The 20,328-nt window shown below is 42.0% G+C and overlaps 1 protein-coding gene across 17 annotated transcripts in view; it reads left to right on the plus strand.

Annotated features, from left to right (window-relative positions):
* AAK1 (AP2 associated kinase 1) overlaps positions 1-20,328 on the plus strand; it is a 170,407-nt gene that overhangs the window by 123,342 nt on the left and 26,737 nt on the right. For 6 of the 17 annotated variants that reach the window (XM_027622264.2, XM_027622256.2, XM_027622267.2 and 3 more), the window contains 5 exons: positions 75-329; positions 4,561-4,793; positions 6,097-6,272; positions 8,373-8,477; positions 14,411-14,506. In XM_027622264.2, the coding sequence (XP_027478065.1) occupies positions 75-329; positions 4,561-4,793; positions 6,097-6,272; positions 8,373-8,477; positions 14,411-14,506 (865 nt within the window). The remainder of the gene's footprint in view (positions 1-74; positions 330-4,560; positions 4,794-6,096; positions 6,273-8,372; positions 8,478-14,410; positions 14,507-20,328) is intronic. The other 11 variants (XM_027622259.2, XM_027622261.2, XM_027622271.2 and 8 more) reach the window with 6 other exon arrangements.

Consider the following 20,328-nt stretch of genomic DNA (forward strand, 5'->3'; position numbering starts at 1 on the left):
CTTGGTCTTTTGTGGAAATCTGTTCCGAGACAGGCTTTCTTCCCCTCCTCCTTTTTGCCGCTTCTCGTTCCTAGTTTCAGGCAGCACACCCAGCCGCCCAGCAGCCGGCCCTCGCCCAGTTCCCGGTGGTGTCGCAAGGCAGCTCCCAGCCGCCGCTGACACAGAACTTCTACCAGCAGCAGCCGCCGCAGCTGGCCGCGAGCTTGCACCAACAACAGCTGCTGACTCAGCAGGCCGCCGTGCCCCAGAAGACCGCCGCAGCGGCCGGACAGCAGCCCCAGGCGCCGCCCGCCGCAGCCCCGCCGGCGCCCGCGGCCCAGGAGCCGGCGGTGAGGGCGTGGAGCGAGGGGCGCGGAGGGCGCGGGACGGCGCGGGAGGGTGCGGGCCGGAACGCAGCGGGGGGGGGGGGGGGGGGGGGGGGCTGGGCGGAGCATGGGAGAGGGGCAGCCGTAGCCCGGGCGGGGGCCCTGCTTTCGGCTGCTTCCCCAGGCCCGTGGTTAAAGTACTTGATTTTTTTTTCTTATTATGCCCGAGGTCAGGATGAGGTATTCTCTAGAAAGTAGAGGTTTAACAAAAATGATTCTAGGCTAGTGATGAAGATGAGCATTCTTATTTATCACTCTTAAAATGAGACTGGCAGAAAGAGCTGTTCGCTGTCTCTGTCGGTGCCAGTGTTGAGCAGTCAAGGACCTCGCTAGGATTAGAGCTCATCCCTTTCCCTTCAAGGGGCAGGTTGACCATTGTGGCCTTTCCAGTCTCTGGAGGTTTGCGTGGGCTCCCACCTTTACCCTGAGTCCTGATAGGGTTTTTATTTATCCTTGGTCTTGGACGATATTACCTCATTTAAGTCTACCATGTAGCGGCCTTCAGGGGCCTCCGTGCTGGGACCATTTACCATGACCTGATCCTCTGGGCACGAGAGAATCTGAGTGCTGTTTGAGCCGTCTTGTCAGTTCAGAAATTAGGCATGTTTCCACTTCTAGATACTGACTGACTACAGCGTCAGAACCCCTTACTCCTCTCCTGATTGATCTTTACAGCTTCACCATCCTCAGGCACATTGTGTTTGGCCTCTACTAAGTGCTCTTCATTCTGTACTCACATATTTCTGAGTGATAGTGAAGAAAATATCATAGTGATAGAAAAAGGCTTTGTACATATCTGGCCAATAGAGTATCACAGCTACTCTCTCATTCCCAGGGAAGTCCAACTACTAACCAAATGAAGGAAAAGTAAGAAACCATCTTTCTGAGGATTGATTTCTAATAGAGTTTTGTCACCCATCTTAAACCAGAAAACCATCCCTTCAAAAGGAAGCAGTGCCGTAAATAGATTGTCTTCTTTGAGCCTCAGCTAAGTGTGTGTTCAGTGTCTTTACACCTTTGTTTCTGAAACAACTCAGTCTTCCTGCAGGCATGTGGTAGACAGCTACTTTCTGTATTTTTAACACAAACGAAAGTTCCTCTTGTTCCTGCTCTCGCTATCTCTCTGTCAAATAAATAAATACAATTTTTTAAAAGAAAAGAAAGTTCCTCTAATTAATGGAGTTTTAAAAAAAAATATGATACGGGGGCGACTGGGTGGCTCAGGTCCTGGTCCCAGGTCCTGGGATAGAGTCCCACGTCGGGCTCCCTGCTCGGTGGGGAGTCTGCTTCTCCCTCTGCCTCCCCCCCCCCCCCCCGCTCGCTCTCTCTCTCCCTCTGTGTCTCTCTCTCAAATGAATAAAATCTTAAAACTATAAAAAATTATTATATGGTGTAGATAGTTGAGATCGTAATTATCTAGTTTAGTCCCCTCCTTTACTGGAATTGGAAACTAGGCCTCAGGCTAGAAAGGGATTACCCAAGACACACAGACTGATAGCAGCAGAGCTGGGGAAAGAACCAAAGAATCCTGATCTGTGTTTAAGGATGATAATAACAAATGCTCATCCAGGGAGATAAAATGATCAACAGTCATTGACCACATTTCTTATGAGGTTCCCCTTTGCTGTCCCTCTCTTGGGAATGAATTATAGACCTTCTCCATGTTCCTTGGCTGAGAACGTGCTTTGAGCACTTCGCTCCCAGGATAGTTGGTTGAGGGGATGGAGAAAGAACAGGAGCAGAACTTGCTTCAGCCAGGAGCCAGAGAGCTTCCCAAATTTGACCCATCCCTTTGGTGACCCTTGTCAGGACTTACCTAGAGAAGCAAGTGAGTGAATGTAAGGAATTGCCATCTTAAAGCAATAATTTACAAGAGGAAAATGGCAATATGCCATAGATGTTTATTATAATCTTATTAGTAACAGCCAAAAGAATCAAAGTAACCTAATTGTTCAGAAACCCAACTGTGCAGCCATTAAAAGTCATGGTTATAGAGTTTGTACAACAGTGTGAAACACTCATGAGATAATGTTGAAATTATGGGAAAAGTATGTACTTGAAAAGGGATACCAAAAAGATAAAAACAGTTGTATTAGGATAGTGGAATGGAAGTCTGGGTGGTTTTTCCCCCCTTTTGTGTATATTCTTGCATTCCTGGTCCGACTATACTCCTTTTATAATTATATATATATATTGTTCTTTAAAACAATCTCTAGCAAGACAGACATCTGGGTCTACTTTGATTCTCCTCCCACTGGGGTTTGTCTGTCCCCCACTTTCCCTTCCTAATCCCATCTTTGGAGGAGACATGATGGTGAAGAAAAGAGAGTCCTGAGCAGTAATCAGGAAACGTGGATTCTGTCCCAATTGACTCTATGACCTTGAGTGATTACTTAGCCTCAGGGGGCCTTGGTCTCAGCTCCCCTGAAGCAAGGGAGTTGGGATCTGCGCTCTCTAAGTTCCCTTTTGACTCTCATATTCTTAGATTTGAAATGGAAATAAAACTGTCTGCCTGACGTGGTCATTGTGAGGAATAGCTGAATGGATTGGAGTGGTTTTGTATTAGTAGATTGCTGTGATAGGGTAAGGTGTCCTCATGATGGAAGTGTTTGTTCTTCAGGATGCCGCATATGGGGGTAGGTAAGAGGAACAGAAAGTGTTTTCCAAGTAGTCTGGACTCTTCAAAATAAAGGAACTCACCAGTGAAGCATACCCTTCTCAAAGCAACGCATGTCTTAAACTCCAAGAAATAGGCTAATCTAGTTCTGCCCATAAAGCCATGGTGGTCTCTATGGGTACTGGCTCTAGGTTGGCTGTTGCAGGTGCAGCCCTGGGCCCCTGAAGGAAGTTGTGGGGCTGGAGCTCTGGTCTTCCCAGAGCACTCTGCTTCTCCGTCAGAGATGCCTCAGCTTCTTTACCCTCTGACCTTAACCTGAGTGATGTTGGAGTCTTGTGTTGTATCATTTGTTCAGTTGGTGAGTGGTTGTGTACTCATATGTGCACATAACCTGCCTCAGTAAAATTCAGAGTGTGTATCAATCCAGGGGCAGGAAATCTCAGGCTGTCAGCATCCTGACCCAAGTAGCTGGCCCCTCTGGTTTCCTTTCTCTCCCAGGACCTACCTTCAAAGGCACCAAATGTGAGAGCTGAGCTGCAGCATGGAGGGACGTCTTAGTCTGAAACGAGGGACTGGAGGGAAGGGATAGGCCTTTAATATTCTGAATCATTTTTTTTTCTGAACTGACAGAATTAAAGCATTAGGTGGCCTTCTTAATGCTATTTTTTGTTCATCTTCCTGATATAGCCCTTTGTAGATTGTGTCTGATGCTTGACGTCTAACCACGTGGCCACAAGGATGTTCCTACCTGTTTGTTTTTCTGTGGTGACAGTTTGTTCTGCCTTCTGAAAATGGCCCAAATCTCAAGAGTCCTTATGTTATTAGATCAATTATCATCAAGGGCTTTTCAGATTTTTTCTTATTTCTTATTATATTGTCTACCTGGTTCTTCAGTGCCATTTCTGAATTGAAGGTGGGAACAAGTTAATCCCACTGCACCAGTGCTGTACATTTTCTCAGGGGAGCCGCAGGAATAGAACCTTGTGGACCCATCTTATCAGTGAAATAAAGAGCCTTAATAACAAAACAAAACAAAACAGAAAGCACTACCATTTATGAATCACAGTGGAATCCTAACTTACTCCCAACCAGTAGTCTGAGCTGTGTCAGAGTCAGGGATCTCTTAGCAGAAATTGTGCAGCTCAAATGTGGTTTAGCAGGAGGTATGCCTTCTGTGGCAGTAGATTGCTGAAAGCATGCTCTTTGGAGGCATTCTGAATAAGTTCCTGTGTGACCCCAGAAGCAGCAAGTGGTCCTGTAGGATACATTCTTGATTTTTGGAGTTAGAAATAGCTTCTGCAATCTTATGCACCGGGCTGTATTGTATATGGTTGCTCTGTATATTATTGCTGATGAAGATTGAAATTTATGTGTAAACAGCAGATAAATACCATGCCATCAGTCCCAAAGTTATAGCTCAGATTGTCAAAAACTGTTTTTTCTTTCTGGGTGTTATTGGTAAAATCAGCCACTTGAGCCCCATGTTAGCTCTCACGTGGCTTTTTTTATTATGCTGATCTGTTTATTTGTTTTTCCTTTCCCTTCTTTTGGGAACACTTGCCATTTTTTTTTTCCTAGCAGATTCAAGCCCCAGTACGACAACAGCCAAAGGTTCAAACAACCCCACCTCCTGCTGTTCAGGGGCAGAAACTGGGATCTCTCACTCCTCCGTCATCCCCCAAGACCCAACGTGCTGGGCACAGACGGATTCTCAGTGACGTAACCCACAGCGCAGTCTTTGGGGTCCCTGCCAGCAAATCAACCCAGCTGCTCCAGGCAGCTGCAGCTGAGGCCAGCCTCAATAAGTCCAAGTATGTGGTGCTTCTCCTTTCTCTTTTTCACTTTTGTGGGCCAGGGCTGCTGTGGCCACTACTACTGTGTAGTTCTCTGCATCTGTATGTAGATGTGTATGGGTACATATATATAAAGGTACGTATGTGTCTGTGTTTATTAAGAAACTGAAGTTGCCTATAGTACCTAGACCGTACTGATCTTAAGGAATAATTTCATACTTGCTTTACTGTTTCCATTCTCTCATCCGTCCCGTGTTCTACAGAGTATTTTTTAAAATCTTAGTCTCACCAACCCTCTCCATGATAAAAAAATCTTTCATTGGCTCCCCATTGCCAGAGGGATAATATCTGAACTCATTGGTTAACAGACCAAAGGCCATTATATCACATTTGTGGACTTGTCATTCTCTGTCTTTGTGAGCACGTTGTTCATCCTATGCCCTCTCCCTGAACTACCACTCTCCTCCTTGTCTACCTAGGAAATGCTTATTTAGTCATCAAGATCCATGTCAGCGGTTACCTTTTCTTTGGCTCCTTGGGTGTCATATATAAATTTGTCTGAACCTTTTTGGAGATGTATCACTTTATATTATCATTATTTATTTGTATATCCAGCTGACCTAGCCTGCAAATTCCTCCAAGACAAGGACCATGTCTTAACCATTGTAAATCCAGTGACCAGCTCTGTGCCTGAAATAAAGTAGGTTGCAGTGAGTGCTAGGTAAATGCAATTTTGGACCCTCAGCTTTCTTGGAACCATGGACTCTAAAGTTAAAAGTCTTTAAGTTGTTAGTTAAATGCAAAGGGCATCAAGAGAGACTTCAGAAGAAAATTAGGTAATAATACCTAGAAACACAAGATAGTGATAACTGTGTTTATTTCTCCTTAACTGTGATGGTGGCCACTCATGGCGGCCCCTCATTCTATGCATGCTAGATCCTGACAGCTGGGAGGCAGCCTGAAAAGGCATCAGTCCCAGCCGCTCCGGGGTCAGTTATTGTAGATGTTAGGGTGGGTTGGTGCCACAGGAGTCACAAGCCTAAGAAGAGGCTGCTTTGGGATTCTGGATTGAAAGGACTTGCTAACGAGACCAAAAATCTAAGCAAGAGATTAAAGAAGTAGTGGGAGATAGTGGATCATGAAGGAAAGGGAGACATTTATTTCACACAGTGATAAAAGTATTTGTGAAAACTGTCCAGTTGCCTTGGAAAGCCCTTTCAGAAAACCAGTGCAGAAAATAATGGTTTGACTCAGAAAACAATTCGATCTCAAAACAAAGAGAAAGTAGATTGACCCTTTTTCAACCTTTTTCATTTCGTGGGGGTGGGAACCTACCTAGGTCTGCAACCACCACTCCATCAGGCTCTCCTCGGACCTCCCAGCAAAACGTTTATAATGCTTCAGAAGGTTCTACGTGGAATCCCTTCGATGATGACAATTTCTCCAAACTCACAGCTGAGGAACTGCTGAACAAGGACTTTGCCAAGCTGGGGGAAGGTGAGCAATTGGTGTCCCTCTGTGATTCTTAAACCGTAACTCTAGAGGGGTATGCATGTGAAAATGTAGGGTTGGGTCTTTCCTTCCCTCAGAGGCTTGATTTGAAGTTTGAGTGCAAATTGCTTTGAATGTTTACTGGAGCACTGGTGGTCTTTTCATCCGCAGGAACTCCTGGCCAGTTGTGGGCGGCGGTAAGGAGAGTGGGACACTATTAGCAAAGATTTGGTAGCATAGATCAGGGTGATACTGTCAAGCATGGTCATTCCTTGGAGGAGTGTAATGGTTTTCTTGTCCTATGTGTGTTTATTGTCCCAGAAAGTTGTAACTGCTTACCCAGGAGAGAGTGTGCCCGCACATGAACTTTTAATCTTTGATTACGGTCAGAGTTCTGTAGTACTGTTGACTGACTGTAGAGAAGTGATCAAATAAATAGAAGGTACCGTTTCCATCTCAAAAACCCACAGTCTAGGAGCGCCTTGGTGGCTCGGTCGGTTAAACGTCCAACACTTGATCTCAACTCAGGTCTTGATCTCAGGATCATGAATTCAAGCCCCGCATTGGACTCCACACTGGGTGTGGAGCCTACCTAAAACAAAAAACAAAACAAAACAAAACAAAACAAACCCACAGTCTTATTTTGAAAGGTGGGACTCATACACACAGACACACATGCACACTTTGGAAAACAACAGCACGCCCTGGAAAAATTCTTCAAAAAGAGTACCTCGGCATTAGACAAGAGCACAAGGTAAAGGAATGATCAGAACTGAGTGAATGATACGAACTTTGACCATATCTTTTAACTTTACTCTTCTAACTTTTGTTAATCTCTTTTAACTTAACTATTATTTTATAGGTATCTTTTAAAAATTTGTATTACTTGGGGTGCCTGGGTGGCTCAGTCATTAAGCATCTGCCTTCGGCTCATGTCATGGTCCCAGGGTCCTGGGATTGAGCCGCACATCAGGCTCTCTGCTCAGCAGGAAGCCTGCTTCTCCCTCTGCTTGTGTTCCCTCTCTTGCTATGTCTCTATCTGTCAAATAAATGGAAGTCTTAAAAATTTTTTTTATATTACTTTCTTATTGTTTTAAACAAAGGATAGGGTGTAGGACTTAACTCTAACAGACAACTAACTCACTGTCAAATTATTTCATTGTTATGTATGCCAGTTACTGTTCTAGAATAAACAGAAATACCTTCTTGGGCTATTGAAGACTAATATTTTTGCACTTGATTAAGAGACTGCCAGGTTTTAAAATTCTTGTGTCTATTTTTCATAATTTCCTGTCTCTCTTCTGTCACATTAAACTGCTGCCATTGTGCCTGCCCCGGTCACTTCTCACTCCTGCCGTTTCCCCCATGCCCTCTTCTCATGTGCTCTCCTGAACTGTTTCCAACATGGAAAACAGATTGACAAACTCAGTAGAATTATATCAAAACAAATAGACTCAAAGTAAGGACTGGAGGCATTCTGCCTGAGTAATGTGCTTGAGCTTTTGGGCTTTAGCTCCAGCCATCTCTTTTGTTGCTTATTTATTTATTTATTTGAAAAAAATTTTAATTGTGATAAATATACGGGCGCCTGGGTGGCTTAGTGGGTTAAGCATCTGCCTTAACCCCACTCAGGTCGTAATCCCAGGGTCCTGGGATTGAGCCCCGTGTTGGGCTCCCTGCTCAGCGGGGAGAGTGCTTCTCCCTACCCCCTGTCCCACTCATTCTCTCTCTCTCTCTCTCTCAAATAAATAAAATCTTTTTTAAAATTGTGATCAATAAACATAAACATGAACTTCTTAACCATTGTCAAGTGTAGAGTTCAGTAGTGTTAACTATATACACATCGTTGTGCACCCCTTCTCCGGAACTCCTTCCATCTTGCAAAACTGATGTCCTGTCTTTGATTCTTACAACTTCCTTTTCTCAGCTGTTGTCTCAGTTATTGCAATGATTAGACAAGGACCTGCGAATGTCCGAGGTGTTGCCGTAAGGCAGTAAAGGAGTCACGTCTAGAATTTGGTTCAGAAGGTGCCCTCCACCTCCTGCATGTGTATGTGCATCATGGGATTCTGCTGGAATGAACTGAGTGGTGTTTTGTCCCTCCAGGGAAACATCCTGAGAAGCTTGGAGGCTCCGCTGAGAGTTTGATCCCAGGCTTTCAACCAACTCAAGGTGATGCTTTTGCCACTCCCTCGTTTTCTGCTGGAACCGGTTAGTATAGCAGGTGCCTGAAATACAGGGCTCACAGTTGTTGCCTCCACAGTTTCAACTGCTGCACAGATAAGCCTGGCACACCAGTGAGCCCCAAATCTTGTGTATTTTCTTTTATTCAGAAGATTGCCAATATAAAAGCTAAGGAAAAAGAAAGCTCTAGAATCATTCTGAATTAAAATGACAGAATGATGTGTCAGTAATATACAGGATTTGTTCTGTCTAGTTCACACACATGCTTTGAGCAAATATTTCTAAATTTAAGAACATCACTCCGTTAATCGCTTGTAATTGCTTAGATCTTTGGAATGACTTGAAGAATTCTAAAAATTAGATGTTCTATCCTCTATCCAAGATTCTACTGAGCTGTGTTTCTGTGTGTGTGTGTGTGTGTGTGTGTGTGTGTGTGTGTGTGTACAGGGAGAGGAAGATATCTTTTTAAATTAGACCTTTTTTTAAATTAAAAAAGTAATAGTAAAAAACTAACTTTCTCCTTTATTAATAAAAATTATACATAGTCAACTATACTTCAATTAAAATTTTTTAAAATTAGAAAATTGTACATATTTATTACATAAAACTCAGTAATTTATAGAAAAGCATAGACAAGAAAGTTAAAATCCCCATAATCTCACCATTAAGAAGTAGCACAGGGATACCATTTTGGTGTCTATTAGTGGCATTTAACCTTTTTAGGGTCACAGCTATCTTCGTGAATGTAATGAAAGTTACAGATCTTCCTCATGAAAATACATGACCACATTTTGTACATAATTTTCAGCCTCAGCTTAAGACTCTAATGTACATCTTTATAGTCCTATTTTCAAACCAAATTTTCTCTCTTACTAAGTCTGGCACATTTCCCACATCATTAAAGACTCTCCTAAAAGATAAATTTTTAAAAGATCTGTATTAAATTGCTTATGGATTTGTCCTAATGTTTCTAACCAAGTAACCTCTTTTTTTAAACATTAATTTGGTTTCAGTGTTTTCCTGTTATAATTCCCTCAGCAACCATATGAGGTTTTGAGCATATATATTCTTTGTAGATACGGAATTTGATATGCTTCCAAAATTGATCTTTTTAATTTTATTGATTAATTTCTGATTTTAACCTTATATATTTTTTTCCCGCCTTCTGTAGGTGTGTTAGCAGTTTTTCTAACATCATAAATTTATTTCTTATTGGAACTTTGGCTGTCATTGCATAATATCCTTTATAGTTTCTTTAAGATAACCTCTAGAAGATTATTTGTTAAATCAAAAGATTGTCTTTTAAGGCTTTTGGTGCATATTTCTACATTAGCCTCTGAGAATGCTATACAAATTTTATTTTGATCAGCAGTGAATGAGAGTAATTTTCCCCCCACTACTCCACCCAGCCCAGATTCAGAGGCTGTAGATAGGACAGTGTTTACTGGCCACTTTTCTTTCTGGGATTTGTGTTGTTCATGTCCTTTGCCTTTTTTTTTTTTCCTGATGTTCTGTAAGAGCTCTTCGTATATCCTGTACTGTAAACATTTTCCCCAGTCTGTCATTTGTCCTACACAAATATATGTCATCTGACCCTCAACACCATCCTCACAGTTGAGGTAACTGAGCACAGACTAGTCTCTTTTCCAGGATCACAGCTCGGAAGTGGCAGGGCAGGGACACCAACCCCCTGGCTCCAGAACTTCCTCTCTCAAGTTTTCTGCCACATAATGAGGCAAATTTAGTAATAACTTTCTAGAAAATCATAATGCAGTTTTAAAATTTTTAAATAGGGATGCCTGGGTGGCTCAGTCGGTTGAGCATCTGCCTTTGGCCCAGGTCATGATTCCAGGGTCCTGGGATCGAGCCCCCTGTTGGGCTTCCTGCTCCGTGGAGAGCCTGCTTCTCCCTCTGCCGCTCCCCCTGCTTGTGCTCTCTCTCTCTCTCTCTGTCAAATAAATAAGTAAAATCTTTAAAAAATAATAAAATAAAAAAATAAAAATTTTTAAATAAAATAGAATAATGCATTTAAACCTTCCTTCCTCTTATAATATTTTCTTTGTATACATATCAATTTTCATTGTATGAAATGAAAATCACTTTAGCTAGAGATTTGTTGTTTTAGCATCTTTCCAAGACAACTCTTAGATTTATAAAATCTACCGTTTTCCTGTCTTCTAATTCTTTAACTTTTGTTTTTTTTAAATTATAGATCCCAGGGTCCTGGGATCGAGTCCCACATCGGGCTCCCTGCTCTGCGGGAAGCCTGCTTCTCCCTCTCCCTCTCCCCCTGCTTGTGTTCCTGCTCTCGCTATGTCTCTCTCTGTCAAATAAATAAATAAAATCTTTAAAAAATAAATTATAGATCCCTGTTTTTCTTAGGTTTGCTTTGTCAATATTAAAAGGAACACAGTAAAATTTTTAAAAATTCTTCTTAAAAATGTAATGAAAGTGTTTAGAGTTTTTCTCCCACTATAACAGTGATTTTCAACCAGCATGAGAGTGGGGAGGGAGGTTCATTATAATCTGCTTAGAAGACTTGTCCGCAGATATTTTAATATTCTCTTTGCCTCTCTCTTTAATTGCCCACCCCACCCTGACCTTTGAGGATTACACTGTTTATTGATAGTGCTGTCTAATAGGTGTTTCCCTTGTCAGAAAAAAACTGAAGTTTTAATCATATCCTATGTCTTCATATAATAATCTTATTGTTATTAATTTAGAATACACATTGGCCTTATTTGGGGGACATGCTTTTTAATATTAAAAAGTTAAAGTGTTTTGTGTTATTTTTTATTTTTAGCTTTGTTGTCTTACCTATGTAATTTTTAAGTTTATTGCTAGTTTGGTCTGGTTTAAAGTGCTTAAAGTGTAATAGGCCACATGTTGACTCAATGTACCAAATGTATAAAGCATTGACTGTTGTCCTTGAGATAGAGCATCACATGGATGCCCAGCTATGGTACTGAGTAGGATACAGTTTCCCTGGAAAGGGGGTCATGGAATAAGCTCCAGGAGAGTTTTCTTTGCTGTTGAATGCTAACATTTAGTACTGTGTTTGGTTTAGTACAGATTGTTGAATGAATGAAAAGAATTGCTTTTTGCCAAAGGATAGGAGCTTGGATTCACCAGTGTTAACAACAGAGGTCCCTACACATTTTCCATACACTCCCAGGTTTAGTGCCTATAATTCCTGCTTATCACATGTTTTGTTGTTTGTCTATATGAACTGTTTTTTTAAGGATTTATTTATTTATTTGGGGGGGAGGGGCAGAGGGAGAGGGAGAAAGAGAGAGCCTTAAGCAGACTCCACACTGAGCACGGAGCCTGACGCAGGGCTCGATCCCATGAAGCTAAGACCATGACCCAAATGGAAACCAAGAGTCCAGTGCTCAAATGACTGCACCATCCAGGTGCCTCTGTATGAACTGTTTTCGAAACAGTTTTTATTTTTGTTTTAGACTTTTCTCCCCCTTTATGCTTACTTTGAAGGCTATAAATGGCTGTATTTTTTAAGGGACTTAAAGGCCCCTGCTTTAAAAAACATACATTTGAGTAGTTACAACAGTAATAACAGTGAACATATACTGAGCACGTGCATTGGTTAAGTGCTTTTTTATGCATTATCTCAGGTCGTCCTTAAAACAGCTCTCAGGGGGCGCCTGGGTGGCTCAGTTGGTTAAGCATCTGCCTTCCGCTCAGGTCATGATCTCAGGGTGCTGGGATCGAGCCCTACATCCCCTGCATTGGGCTCCCTCTTCAGCAGGAAGTCCGCTTCTCCCTCTGCCCTTACCCCCCCCCCCCCGCTGCCCCTGCTTTGTGCTTGCTCGTGCGCTCCCTCTCTCTCTCTCTCCCTCTCTCTCAAATAAATAAATAATCTTAAAAAAACAAAAACAAAAACAAAAACCAGCCCTCAAGAGGTTAAGTGACCTGCCTAGGTCACAGCTGGAGGTTGGCAGACTAGAGAGTTGTACCTGAGCAGCCCAGCTCAGAAACTGTAGTCATAACCCCATCTCAAGAAACTTTGTAAATCAGTGACACTAAGCTTTTACGAACATTATAAAATATCTTCAGATTTTTTTCATCTTATCCAGCCTTTTTTAAACGAAGGTTTGTGGTGTAAACTTTTATGTGTGCGACACTTCTATTTTATAATGAAAGAAAATTATATCTAAATCCCAGAAATTAATATGTCCTCATTTGTATGAAGTATAGGATAGCATCATTTTTAGATGTTTTCTAATCAAGCTCAGACTGTTCACTATTTTAAACCTTCTGATCAACCAAGGGAGGAAATAAGCAGGAAATTTGGCAGTGAGTCAGAGAGGATGACAGAAGGGTTATTTTAAACATTTTTATGGTAAAAGCTGCAAAAATATTGATGAACTGTGTCCATATGTTGGAATAGACATTTAAAACTTGACATTGTACCTCTTTATTTAAAATATTTTTCTGTTAAGTTATACACATTCACTTGTGTAATTTTGGAAAAATGACTAAAAGCCCAAAGAAACAAGATAAAAGAACTCACAGTCCCAGTCCCCAGAGGAAAACATTGCTGACATTTTACAATATTTATGTCCATAATTTTATTTCTGTATATATAATTTTTTCAAAATGAATATACCCAGTTTTATGATTTGTTCTTTTAAAGTATTTCACTGTGTCTCATTTGAAAATATTATAGAAATTTTAAGAGCAGTGATTTTACCCTTCTCTTCCTCCATCTACCTTTAAAGAAGCTTAGTTAAAAACCCATTTAATAACCTTCTCAAAATGGCAAAATTATAGAGATTGAGAACAGATTAGTGGATTCCAGGAGGTAGGGACTAGAGTAAGGAGTGGGTATGACTATAAAGGAGAATGACAACGGGGTTCTTTGGTTTGACGGAGCAGTTCTATATCATTGTCACAGTGGTGCTTATGCTAACCTATACATAGGATCTAACTGCGAAGAACTGCACACACACACACACACGTGAGTGCATGTGAAAACTGACTAAAGTGTAGTTAACAGTATTGTAACGGTGTCAGTGATACTGTCCTATAGTTGTAAAAGATCTTAACCATGGAGGGAAGCTGGTTGAAGGTTCCCAGGACTCTATGTATAGCAAATTCCTACGATTTCATAATTACTTGAAAATAAAAAGGTTTTCAATCTATAAAAGGCAAAATGAGATTTTAAAGAACAAATGAGTATTAAAATGCAATGTAAAGAATGCTAAGTAGAAAACCAGCAAGCCTGGGTTCTGACCTTGGGTTTGCTGGTAGACCTCTGGCTAGCCTCTTAACTTCTGGGCTTCATTTTCTTTTCTGTAAAACAAGAAAATTGTGCTATAAAATCCTAAGACCCCTTCAAGCCCTGATATCCCACAGGGTGTGTAGATTTTTGTAAATCTGCAAGTTTGCCAAGTATAGAATGAATGTCAGTGAATGTTAGATGTAGTCCAGAAGTTAGGGTTTGTCTAACCTTGCAACAGACAAGAAGCCTATTTCTGTTTCTGTCTGTGTCTGTCTGCCTGGCACTGTAATAGACATTTGGTGATACAGTGACGTCAGGATGGTAGAGGGCACATTGAAGCACATAACATCTGTGTTAAATTACAGAACAGACAGTGTTTGTTTACATGCTGCAGTGTGTGATACGGACAATAGTTGCTACAGGAATCTGGAAGAGATCCCTGTAGGCTTCCACACAAGGAAGAAGTGGAACTCAGGTGTATGAATATACTAGTTTTATCATCAAGTGCATGGACCGGATTATATCTCTCATACATATTTTGCCATTATACTGGATTATATCCACTCATTCCTCTTTATTCTGCCTCTGAGTTTCAATTTACTCTATAATTTCAGCTGTTGGGTTAATAGATGGTAAATTCGTCTAGATTTACTTGATGTTTTCTGCTTTTCTCTTTTTTTCTCTCCTTGACCCTTTCTTCCCCTCCAACCAACTCCAGCTGAAAAAAGGAAGGGTGGGCAGACTGTGGATTCTAGCCTCCCACTTCTCAGTGTATCTGATCCTTTCATTCCTCTTCAAGTACCTGATGCACCAGGTAGGTAAACAGAACTGATCTGAGGTTAAGCAGCTTGATTCTTATGTCCCAGGGTCTCATGAGAGTTGTTTAAACACTCCATAAAAAGGATGTGAATTCCAAGCCCTAATAATAGGTGCTGTTATATATTTTTTGATAACGGGAACAGCCTGTGTATTAGAAGGAACATTAGTCCAATATGATCATAACATGTTGGGGGACACCTATAAGCATATGGTAGAAGGAGCAGAATGCTAATAGTGGTTAGTATGATGATTGGATTACTGGTGATTGCCTGTCCCGTTCCTGTTTTCCTATAATGAGCTTTTATTTTATAAATAAGAGTTAAAGGGAATGTGAGTCAGGAGACTCAGGTTCCCTTCCTGGCACTTCTGCTATCTGAAACCTTCTGGGCCTGACTCTTCATCAGTGAAGTGTTTTGGACTGTATGAGTTTGAATATCCCTTTAGGCCTGCTATATCCTGATTTTTAAGTGAGCAGTCTAAAAAAAAGTAAGAAATTGTTAGTGTGTTCTGATTGAAATAGCTTTTGAAACAATAATTGGATGCTTTCTATTTGGGGCTCACGGATGCCAATGATTTCTCCCCTACTCTCCTCCCCGTCTTTTTGGGGGTGGAGTGGGGAACATGATGTGAGACAGAGAAGCCACCCTTTCTCTTCTCTCTCAGTCTTTTTGAAAAAGCAAGTAGATCTAACACTTTAGAAGCATATAGCCTCCATCTTGTTCCTGTTCCTTGTTTTTCTTTTTTCTCATTCTTACCCCGGCCTGTTCTTAGTTTTAAACTAATAGGGTCTGCTTGGTTCTTCTTCTCTCCCAGAATATTAAAGGTATTTGATTGACTCAAGATTGGAAGTAACTGTGCTGTTTGTACCATCTCCTTAGTAAGACAGACTGCAGCAGGGGTACCATGACAGTTTTTATTTCTTTAGGCAATTTGTTGATCCTCCTTAGGGGAAGCAAACCTGCCTTGATCTGGTAGTGTCATGTAACTTTATAGCTTGCTGGACCTGGATGTAGGTCAAAAATACCTAAGGTCGGGGCTCCTGGGTGGCTTAGTCGTTGGGCGTCTGCCTTCGGCTCAGATCATGATCCCAGGGTCCTGGGATCGAGCCCCGCATCGGGCTCCCTGCTCCGCGGGAAGCCTGCTTCTCCCTCTCCCACTCCCCCTGCTTGTGTTCCCTCTCTCGCTGTGTCTCTCTGTCAAATAAATAAATAAATATCTTTAAAAAAAAAAAAAATATATATATATATATATATATACACCTAAGGTCACTGAGGAATGATTCAGCATTGGATAGTTGAAAGGGAAGAAAGGAATCAAGTAGAGGCCCTTCTCTCTGTTGTATCGTTCAGGTATGCCTGGCAGTACCCAGACAAGCCAGTTTCTAGCAGAACGCTGGAAACTCAGGCTGGGGCCTACTGGCCTCTTTTTCCTCCCTGTTGTGGCATTCATGGGATCAGACAGGAAAAGGGGGTTATTGAAGCATTCTCCCCCTGACTCCCTTAAGGGTTCTTGCCTCACACTTTCCCAGATAGCCCATGAGCTGTGGAAGCTGGAAGGGGCCCTCTTGGCACAGGCCGGAAGATGAGACTCCACAGGCAAGTAGCTGTCCTCTGCAGCTCTCACGGGCGCCCTTCCGATCAGGGATGAGGAGCCAGGCACACAGGCCAGGTGGCTCAGGATATCAACTCCTGGTTGTAGAGAGGAGTTGTGGAGGGTTGTGAAGATGAGCCTGGGAGGCAGCAGAGGTAGCTGGCTGCCATCCTGCCTCTCTTAGTGTCATTTTTCCTGTCTCCTGATCCTTCACTCTGGGGATTCCTGCTAAAGTGATACTGGTGTACACTTTAAAACCAATTAAGCCATGGCCCCTCTTGTTTTAATGGGACATCTATTAAAATGGAACATTCTAATAGAGAATTTCAGGGGTATCTTATTTGTTTTATGATCTGCCAGGCCGGACTCATCTGAAAACATAAATTAGACATGTCACTCCTTTGTGGTCCAGTGAATTTCCGTATCACCGAGCATAAAATCCAGACTTCTTACTGTGACCTGAAAGGCCCTAACTAATCTGGTTAGCCCTCTGGCTACCCCTCTGACCTGAGCTCATAGCATTCTTGTCTTCAGTCTTTCCTCCAACAGGCGAAGCTTGTTTTTACCTCAGGGACTTTGCACGGGCTGGTACTCTGCCTGGGAAGCTTTTCCTCCATCTCCTTTCCTCCTTGTCATCTGGCATTTGGGTCTCTGCTTAAATGCTGTCTTCTCAGGCCCATCATGGTCTCTCAGACAGCACTCCCAGCCACACTTCCTGGCTTTTTTCTTCATAGCACTTACTGTGACATTGTCTGTTTTCATTGGTTCATTATCTGTCTTTTCCCACCAGGATGTCAGTGTGCTGAAGGAGGGGACTTGCTGTCTGACCTAGCACTGCTTAGCCAGTGCTCAGAAAACTTAGAGCTGGCACTCCACGAATATTTGCAGATTGGATGAAGGAACAAAGTAAAACCTGAGGCTGCAAGGCTTATGGCAGCCCCATTGCTTTCTCCATTTCTGTCTCCAGCTCCCAAATACCAGACTACTGGCTCCATAGCCTTCCACCTGTGCCTCTGCCAGCTGGCCTCCCATCCACTCCTTGAGGATGAATAAATGAAGGCACAGCCCACAGTGTCAGGAAGCCGCCAAGCCCCAGAGTAGAAGTAGTAGCTAGACCTAGCAAATCCTTGCGCTCCAACCCTTCCTGGAGCCCTCCAGAATCTGGACTGAGCAGGGTGTGTTGCCGCTCTGGCTGACTATTGTATGTCCTCTAACATTCAGCCTGTAGCACTGTTCAGTTCCGTGGCCTCTTTATCCAAGGATGTAGATAGGATATAGATAGGATTACCCTACATGCTTCCTTACAGTCTTGAAATGTCTGAGTGAAGAAAGGCCTGAGAGTTTAGGGTCTCTGGGACCTTAGTATTGTCTCTGGGACAGTGGCCAGTTTCTCTCCCCCAACCTCCTGCCCCCCTAAAGTACCTGGTTTGTCACTACTTCCAGCCCATTACGGGCACCAGTCAGGCTTTTTGGTCAGTTAGTTAGTTTGTTTTGCATACATGCTTACCTCCACGCTCCACCTTCCTGATTGTGAGTCGGGAAATCTCAGTCTCCTGACAACTATATGCCTTCTAATGACTTAACATTTTATTTTATGCTTTTATGTTTTCACATATAATTTCCTTGGATCCTACAAAGAATACTGACTGGTGCGTATGTCAAGTAATATCTCATTTTCTGGGGGAGGAGGTGAGACCCCGGTGCTACTGTGACAGGTCCTGCTGTATACACTCCTTTTCGTGGCCCTCGGACTCCCAGCAGTGAAGGTTTCCTTGTCTGGAGATCAACAAAGCCTGCGACTGGAGAGCTAAATTTAAGGTTTAGGGAAATACAAAAACGGGTTTGAACTTATAAGACCTAGGTTCGACCTGCATAATAGCTTGGTGATCTTGATCAAATCACTTAAACTCTGTGTTCCCCTCAAAATTGGTGCCATTAAAACCTACCCTATGGAGTGGCTTGTGAGGTTCAGATGAAAGCGTGTGTTTGGAATTGCTTTATAAACTTTAAATTAGTATGAAGATAGGAAGTGTTATAACAGCTTTGGTTCTGGGTCCTTATTCCCCATGGGACAGTCCTACTTATGATAAAGCCTTAGGCAATGATATTTCCCCCTTACAGAAATTAAACTTGCTTTAGAACCTTCGACCTTTGCACGACTGAGAGCCATTGAAGTAGACTTCCTTGATATAATGATTATTAAACTGTGGGCAAAGGGGACTGAACAGTTGAATTTGTTCGGGTTTTCTTAAAGGAGCATTTCTATTTTCCAAAGCATCATAAAACAAATTTTCTTAGAAAATCTGTTATATAAATACACACACACACACACACACACACACACACACACACACACACACATAAAAAAAATCACAGCCGTGAGCATTTGTATGCTCACAGAGCTGCCAAATGAAGCCTACCTCTGGTGAGTCTCAGAGTATTTCATGGATGCTCATGTGCTGTGTGTTCATTTATTTTGCCTTCTGTTTGTGTCAGAGAACAGATAAGCTAGGGGTGGTATCAAATTTAAAATACGGTAGAAGAGAGTAGAGAATTTTCCCTGAGAATTGGCTGAAAGATTTAATCTTTTGCTTTTTCTAAATGGTAAAATATATGTAACACAGATTTACCATTTTTCAAGTGGCATTAGTACATTCACATTAGTTTTTGCAACCATTATCATCCATCCACAAAACTTCTTTATCTTGCAAAACTGAAACTCTCTGTTAAACAATAATTCTCCTTCCTCCCTCCCTCCCACAGCCCTTGACGACCCCCATTTTACTCTCTGTCCCTATGACTTTGACTGCTCTACATACCTCATATAGGTGGAGTTCATACGGTATTTGTCATGTTGTGACTGGCTTATTTCACTTAATGTGTTCAAGGTTCATCCATGTTGAAGCATATGTCAGAATTTCCTTCCTTTTTAAGACTGAGTAATATTCCATTGTATGTATATAACCGCATTTTGTTTATCCTTTCATCTTTCGTTGGCCACTTGGGTTGCTTCCATATTTTGGCTCTTGTGAATAATGCTTCATGAACATGAGTGTGCCAATATCTCTTCAAGATCCAAGATTCTTTTGGGTTTATATATCCAGAAATGGAATTGCTAGATCCTATGGTAATTCTATTTTTAATTTTTTGAGGAATCACTATGTTATTTTCCATAGTGACTACATCTTTTTACTTTTCCACTAACAGAGCACAAGAGTTTGAGGAAAAGATTTCCATAGCAGCTCCTTAATACTGACCTCTCAACATCAGTGTTCCACAAGACTAAGCAAGAATGCATTAGTTGCCCCGTAAGTGCCACTTCCTGGAATCAACAGCTTTTAAAAACTGTGCCTCCTGGTTTATGGCACTTCATCGTCTCTTAAAAAGTAGGCAAGAGAAAGTGTGCTTTCTTAGTGGTTTGTTGTCAAGATAGGCATTCCTCCTAGAGCTGTTTGCCTGGCATCCCCCTCACTTCCAGCTGCTGTTTTGTGATACTAAAAAGTCCAAGGTTGATCATCTATATGTCTTTGCTCTGGAAAGTTTCTTTTTCTGCAGATTCAGTTCCCTGAAATGAAGTTGGAATGGGGCATGGTGGTTGACTTTTGCTTCCAACTTGCAGATGTTACAGACAGTTTAGTGTCTAGTTTCTCAAAGATAGGAACTATTTAAAGTGACTAGATTTTAAAAACAGCATCTCTCATCACAAGGCTTCAGACAAGATGTAAATTTCCAAAGCCACAAAGCTGTAGCAAGCAGCCAGCTGATCTTTTTTGTTGGGGCTGCCGTCAAGCTCTTCCATGTTCATAGTTTAGCCTGCTTTACTCCCTCATGGTCTTATTCCCGATTAGGGTGGGAATGGTCCTTGAGCAAACCCTTAACCTTTTTGGCCTATATAAGCAGATACCTATCCTCTCATTTGATATTTTGGAAGAGAGAAAACTCACAACTTGCAGTATATCCCAGTCTCAAATCAGGAAGCAGTTTTGATTATCTAACCTTAGACAGGTTTACAAAGGATTTATTACCTTCTTGCCTTGTGGTTGATATTTTTTCAGTAACTAAGGCTTGAGAGAAATGTAAGAGAAGACTCTGGAGTGGATGAATTCCTACCTTTTCCTCTCTTCCCCTAGTCCCCAGTGCCACTTGACTTATGCTTGAGAGGAGAGAGAGGGGTGCTCAAAAGATCCTTTTTCCAAGTCCCCTCTTAATTTGTCAAAGTACTAACAA

This window comes from Zalophus californianus, chromosome 8 (genome assembly GCF_009762305.2).
Source record: "Zalophus californianus isolate mZalCal1 chromosome 8, mZalCal1.pri.v2, whole genome shotgun sequence".
Classification (NCBI taxonomy): Eukaryota; Metazoa; Chordata; class Mammalia; order Carnivora; family Otariidae; genus Zalophus; species Zalophus californianus.